General features: G+C 40.6%; 1 protein-coding gene across 12 annotated transcripts in view; it reads left to right on the top strand.

Annotated features, from left to right (window-relative positions):
* LOC110528772 (traf2 and NCK-interacting protein kinase) overlaps positions 1 to 7,500 on the top strand; it is a 53,120-nt gene that overhangs the window by 40,787 nt on the left and 4,833 nt on the right. For all 12 annotated transcript variants that reach the window (XM_036952100.2, XM_090207950.1, XM_036952096.2 and 9 more), the window contains 7 exons: positions 4,058 to 4,146; positions 4,251 to 4,344; positions 4,578 to 4,724; positions 4,865 to 4,955; positions 5,420 to 5,590; positions 5,942 to 6,085; positions 6,239 to 6,373. In XM_036952100.2, coding sequence (XP_036807995.2) covers positions 4,058 to 4,146; positions 4,251 to 4,344; positions 4,578 to 4,724; positions 4,865 to 4,955; positions 5,420 to 5,590; positions 5,942 to 6,085; positions 6,239 to 6,373 — 871 coding nt within the window. The remainder of the gene's footprint in view (positions 1 to 4,057; positions 4,147 to 4,250; positions 4,345 to 4,577; positions 4,725 to 4,864; positions 4,956 to 5,419; positions 5,591 to 5,941; positions 6,086 to 6,238; positions 6,374 to 7,500) is intronic.

Genomic DNA, 7,500 nt, shown 5'->3' with positions numbered 1-7,500 from the left:
GTACACTTTCAGACTGTATACCTTCATAGTGTACACTTTCAGACTGTATACCTTCATAGTGTACACTTTCAGACTGTATACCTTTATAGTGTACACTTTCAGACATTATACCTTCATAGTGTACACTTTCAGACAGTATACCTTCATAGTGTACACTTTCAGACAGTATACCTTCATAGTGTACACTTTCAGACTGTATACCTTCATAGTGTACACTTTCAGACTGTATACCTTCATAGTGTACACTTTCAGACTGTATACCTTTATAGTGTACACTTTCAGACTGTATACCTTCATAGTGTACACTTTCAGACATTATACCTTCATAGTGTACACTTTCAGACTGTATACCTTCATAGTGTACACTTTCAGACTGTATACCTTTATAGTGTACACTTTCAGACTGTATACCTTCATAGTGTACACTTTCAGACTGTATACCTTCATAGTGTACACTTTCAGACTGTATACCTTTATAGTGTACACTTTCAGACTGTATACCTTCATAGTGTACACTTTCAGACATTATACCTTCATAGTGTACACTTTCAGACATTATACCTTCATAGTGTACACTTTCAGACTGTATACCTTCATAGTGTACACTTTCAGATATTATACCTTCATAGTGTACACTTTCATATGTTATACCTTTATAGTGTACACTTTCAAATATTATACCTTCACAGTGTACACTTTCATATGTTATACCTTCATAGTGTACACTTTCAGACTGTATACCTTCATAGTGTACACTTTCAGACTGTATACCTTCATAGTGTACACTTTCAGACTGTATACCTTTATAGTGTACACTTTCAGACTGTATACCTTCATAGTGTACACTTTCAGACTGTATACCTTTATAGTGTACACTTTCAGACTGTATACCTTCATAGTGTACACTTTCAGACTGTATACCTTCATAGTGTACACTTTCAGACAGTATACCTTCATAGTGTACACTTTCAGATATTATACCTTCATAGTGTACACTTTCAGACTGTATACCTTCATAGTGTACACTTTCAGACTGTATACCTTCATAGTGTACACTTTCAGACAGTATACCTTTATAGTGTACACTTTCAGATATTATACCTTCATAGTGTACACTTTCAGACTGTATACCTTCATAGTGTACACTTTCAGACTGTATACCTTCATAGTGTACACTTTCAGACAGTATACCTTAATAGTGTACACTTTCAGATATTATACCTTCATAGTGTACACTTTCAGACAGTATACCTTCATAGTGTACACTTTCAGATATTATACCTTCATAGTGTACACTTTCAGACAGTATACCTTCATAGTGTACACTTTCAGATATTATACCTTCATAGTGTACACTCTCAGACAGTATACCTTCATAGTGTACACTTTCAGACTGTATACCTTCATAGTGTACACTTTCGGACTGTATACCTTCATAGTGTACACTTTCATATGTTATACCTTCATAGTGTACACTTTCATATGTTATACCTTTATAGTGTACACTTTCAGACTGTATACCTTCATAGTGTACACTTTCAGACAGTATACCTTCATAGTGTACACTTTCAGACTGTATACCTTCATAGTGTACACTTTCAGACAGTATACCTTCATAGTGTACACTTTCATATGTTATACCTTTATAGTGTACACTTTCAGATATTATACCTTCACAGTGTACACTTTCAGATATTATACCTTCATAGTGTCCACTTTCAGATATTATACCTCCACAGTGTACACTTTCAGACTGTATACCTTCATAGTGTACACTTTCAGACTGTATACCTTCATAGTGTACACTTTCAGACAGTATACCTTCATAGTTTACACTTTCAGACTGTATACCTTCATAGTGTACACTTTCAGACTGTATACCTTCATAGTGTACACTTTCAGATATTATACCTTCATAGTGTACACTTTCAGACTATATACCTTCATAGTGTACACTTTCAGATATTATACCTCCACAGTGTACACTTTCAGACTGTATGCCTTCATAGTGTACACTTTCAGACTGTATACCTTCATAGTGTACACTTTCAGACAGTATACCTTCATAGTGTACACTTTCAGACAGTATACCTTCATAGTGTACACTTTCAGACAGTATACCTTCATAGTGTACACTTTCAGACAGTATACCTTCATAGTGTACACTTTCAGACTGTATACCTTCATAGTGTACACTTTCAGACAGTATACCTTCATAGTGTACACTTTCAGACTGTATACCTTCATAGTGTACACTTTCAGACTGTATACCTTCATAGTGTACACTTTCAGACTGTATACCTTCATAGTGTACACTTTCAGACTGTATACCTTCATAGTGTACACTTTCAGACAGTATACCTTCATAGTTTACACTTTCAGACTGTATACCTTCATAGTGTACACTTTCAGACTGTATACCTTCATAGTGTACACTTTCAGACTGTATACCTTCATAGTGTACACTTTCAGACTGTATACCTTCATAGTGTACACTTTCAGACAGTATACCTTCATAGTGTACACTTTCAGACTGTATACCTTCATAGTGTACACTTTCAGACTGTATACCTTCATAGTGTACACTTTCAGATATTATACCTTCATAGTGTACACTTTCAGACTGTATACCTTCATAGTGTACACTTTCAGACTGTATACCTTCATAGTGTACACTTTCAGATATTATACCTTCATAGTGTACACTTTCAGACTGTATACCTTCATAGTGTACACTTTCAGACTGTATACCTTCATAGTGTACACTTTCAGACTGTATACCTTCATAGTGTACACTTTCAGACAGTATACCTTCATAGTGTACACTTTCAGATATTATACCTTCATAGTGTACATTTTCAGATATTATACCTTCACAGTGTACACTTTCCGATATTATACCTCCACAGTGTACACTTTCAGATATTATACCTTTAGAGTGTACACTTTCAGATATTATACCTTTATAGTGTACTTTCAGATATTATACCTTCATAGTGTACACTTTCAGACTATATACCTTCATAGTGTACACTTTCAGACTGTATACATTCATAGTGTACACTTTCAGACTGTATACCTTCATAGTGTACACTTTCAGGTATTATACCTTCATAGTGTACACTTTCAGACTGTATACCTTTATAGTGTACACTTTCAGACAGTATACCTTCATAGTGTACACTTTCAGACTGTATACCTTCATAGTGTACACTTTCAGATATTATACCTTCATAGTGTACACTTTCAGACTGTATACCTTTATAGTGTACACTTTCATATATTATACCTTCATAGTGTACACTTTCAGACTGTATACCTTCATAGTGTACACTTTCAGATATTATACCTTCATAGTGTACACTTTCAGACTGTATACCTTCATAGTGTACACTTTCAGATATTATACCTTCATAGTGTACACTTTCAGACTGTATACCTTCATAGTGTACACTTTCAGACAGTATACCTTCATAGTGTACACTTTCAGACATTATACCTTCATAGTGTACACTTTCAGACTGTATACCTTCATAGTGTACACTTTCAGACTGTATACCTTCATAGTGTACACTTTCAGACTGTATACCTTCATAGTGTACACTTTCAGACTGTATACCTTCATAGTGTACACTTTCAGACTGTATACCTTCATAGTGTACACTTTCAGACTGTATACCTTCATAGTGTACACTTTCAGATATTATACCTTCATAGTGTACACTTTCAGACTGTATACCTTCATAGTGTACACTTTCAGACAGTATACCTTCATAGTGTACACTTTCAGACATTATACCTTCATAGTGTACACTTTCAGACTGTATACCTTCATAGTGTACACTTTCAGACTGTATACCTTCATAGTGTACACTTTCAGACTGTATACCTTCATAGTGTACACTTTCAGACTGTATACCTTCATAGTGTACACTTTCAGACTGTATACCTTCATAGTGTACACTTTCAGACTGTATACCTTCATAGTGTACACTTTCAGACTGTATACCTTCCAAATTAAGGTGATAGATGGGATTGTATTAACCCTGTTTCCAAGGTGACGGACTACTCATCCTCGAGTGAGGAGCGGTCAGAGAGCAGCGACGAGGACGGAGAGACGGGGCAAGATGGGACTGTGGCCGTCATGTAAGTGTGTGTGTGTGTATACTAGGCCATCGATTTACAGTTGTAGTGAGTTGTTTGTAGGGGATCTGACTGTGTGTGTGTGTGTGTGTGTGTGTGTTTTGCAGGCCACAGCAGGGTGAAGCATATGGAGGTTTGACTGAAGAACCTCTGGCGGGCTCCTTCAACACAACACAGGACAGCACTCTGATCATGACAGAGGTGAGACACAGGCACACACACACACACACACACGCACGCACACACACCCGCACACACGCACACACACACGCACACACACACAAACGCACGCACACACACACACGCACACAAACACACGCACACACACACCCGCACACACACCCGCACATACACACACGCACGCACACGCACACAAACGCACACACACGCACGGACATACAACTTAGCTTTCTCTCTCTCTGCGTCTCTCTCAGGCGGAGGAGAGGAGGAGGGCACCAGGCCATGGTGAGAGTAACGGGTTTCATAGCAACCATCACGGCAGCGGTAACCAAGGCAATCTCCCTGACCTGGTCCAGCAGAGCTCCTCCTCTTCACCCTCAACCCTGGATGCACTGAAAGAGGTAACACACTCTCTCACACACACACACACACACACACACACACACACACACACACACACACACACACACACACACACACACACACACAGTGATTCTTTAGTTTTTGTCTACAGTTGTGCTCATTGCTTGTTTCTTTCCAGCAATTTGGATCTAAAGCCTCCTTCTCCCCATTCGGTGACCCACGGTCCTATCAGACCTCCCCTACTGAAGACGAGGAAGAGAGCTCAGCTGGTAATGTTGTGTTAATGTGAGGTTGTTGTGTTAATGTAAGGTTATTCTTTGGTTGCTGTAATGTTGTGTTTATGTTGTTGTAAGGTTATTGTTTGGTTGCTGTAATGTTGTGTTTATGTTGTTGTAAGGTTGTAATGTAGTGTAAACGTTACAAAACTAACCTGTGCTTCTATTTGTCCTGTTTCACTGATGTACAAGTGTGTATTAATACATGTGTGAAATGGAAATGTGTTTTTGAATATCCCAACTCTCCCAGAGACACCCTCGGTGAGCGGGGTCACGGCCAGGGTCAGCGGCGACCTTAGAGCAATTAGGGTTAAGTGTCTTGCTCAAGGGCACAGCAGCAGATGTTTCACCTTTTCAGCTCAGGGATTCAAACCAGCGACCTTTTGGTTAATGGCCTAAGGCTCTAACCTCTGGGCTACCTGCCTCCACTATACTATAACGTTGTTCTGTGGTTTCAGGTCTGTTCGCCAGTGAGTTGCTGCATCAGGAGCAGGCCAGACTAGCCGAGGCCAGAAAGATCAGCGTGGTCAACGTCAACCCAACCAACATACGACCTCACAGTGACACGCCTGAGATACGCAAATACAAGAAGCGCTTCAACTCTGAGATACTGTGTGCTGCTCTCTGGGGTAAGACACCCCAGATATTCTCACACACATGTGAACACACACACACATGTGAACACATACACACATGTGAACACACACACACAGGCAAAGTCTCTCACACACATGAATGCACATACACTTATGCAACTCACTCGTGTGTATTTCCACATGCACGCTGACGATGAATAATATCTCTCTTCTCTCTCTCCACTCTTTCTCTCTCTCTCCCCTCTCTCTCTCTTTGAAACTCCCCCCTCTCTCTCTCTCCACTCTTTCTCTCTCTCTCTTTCTCTCTCCCTCTCTCTCATCTCTCTCTCTCTGTCTCTCTCTCTCTCTCTCTCTGTCTCTCTCTCTCTCTCTCTGTCTCTCTAGGTGTGAACCTGCTGGTGGGGACAGAGAATGGTTTGATGTTGCTTGACCGTAGCGGTCAGGGGAAGGTCTATAACCTGATAACCAGGAGACGCTTCCTACAGATGGACGTCCTGGAGGGACTTAATGTCCTGGTTACTATATCAGGTATTACTGACTGACCGCGGTAGAACCATTACATAACCACAACATGACCACAGAGGGAGAACATTGCTCTGTTATTTAAAGAACTGGAGGCCTGTAGAACATCTCTGTTCTGATATATCTCTGTTTTCTCTCTCTCCCCCCCCCCCCTCCCAGGGAAGAAGAATAAGCTGCGTGTGTACTACCTGTCCTGGCTGAGGAACAGGATACTCCACAACGACCCAGAGGTGGAGAAGAAGCAGGGCTGGGTCACTGTAGGAGAGCTGGAGGGCTGCGTACACTACAAAGTCGGTACGGAACTCTCTCTCTCTCTCTGTGTGTCTGTTGTTGACTCTCTTCTGTGTGTGTGTGTCTGTTGTTGACTCTCTTCTGTGTGTGTGTGTCTGTTGTTGACTCTCTTCTGTGTGTGTTGTTGACTCTCTTCTGTGTGTGTTGTTGACTCTCTTCTGTGTGTGTTGTTGACTCTCCTGTGTGTGTTATTGACTCTCTTCTGTGTGTGTGTGTCTGTTGTTGACTCTCTCCTGTGTGTGTTATTGACTGTCTTCTGTGTGTGTTATTGACTCTCCTGTGTGTTGTTGACTCTCTCCTGTGTGTGTTGTTGACTCTCTTCTGTGTGTGTTATTGACTCTTCTGTGTGTTTTATTGACTCTTCTGTATGTGTTGTTGACTCTCTCCTGTGTGTTGTTGACTCTCCTGTGTGTGTTGTTGACTCTCTCCTGTGTGTGTTGTTGACTCTCTCCTGTGTGTGTTGTTGACTCTCTTCTGTGTGTGTTATTGACTCTTCTGTGTGTGTTATTGACTCTCTTCTGTGTGTGTTGTTGACTCTCTCCTTTGTGTGTTGTTGACTCTCTTCTGTGTGTGTTATTGACTCTTCTGTGTGTGTTATTGACTCTTCTGTGTGTGTTGTTGACTCTCCTGTGTGTGTTGTTGACTCTCTCCTGTGTGTATTGTTGACTCTCTCCTGTGTGTGTTATTGACTCTCCTGTGTGTGTTATTGACTCTTCTGTGTGTGATGTTGACTCTCTTCTGTGTGTGTTGTTGACTCTCTTCTGTGTGTGTTGTTAACTCTTCTGTGTGTGTTGTTGACTCTCTTCTGTGTGTGTTGTTGACTCTTCTGTGTGTGTTATTGACTCTTCTGTGTGTGTTGTTGACTCTCTCCTGTGTGTGTTGTTGACTCTCTTCTGTGTGTGTTATTGACTCTTCTGTGTGTGTTATTGACTCTTCTGTGTGTGTTGTTGACTCTCTTCTGTGTGTTGTTGACTCTCCTGTGTGTATTGTTGACTCTCTCCTGTGTGTGTTATTGACTGTCTTCTGTGTGTGTTATTGACTCTCCTGTGTGTTGTTGACTCTCTCCTGTGTGTGTTGTTGACTCTCTTCTGTGTGTGTTATTGACTCTTCTGTGTGTTTTATTGACTCTT

Source organism: Oncorhynchus mykiss, chromosome 18 (genome assembly GCF_057628025.1).
Source record: "Oncorhynchus mykiss isolate SJ-2025 chromosome 18, ASM5762802v1, whole genome shotgun sequence".
NCBI classification, from domain to species: Eukaryota; Metazoa; Chordata; class Actinopteri; order Salmoniformes; family Salmonidae; genus Oncorhynchus; species Oncorhynchus mykiss.
Note: the sequence above shows the minus strand (reverse complement) of the source record. Positions and strands in the feature narration are given on the sequence as shown.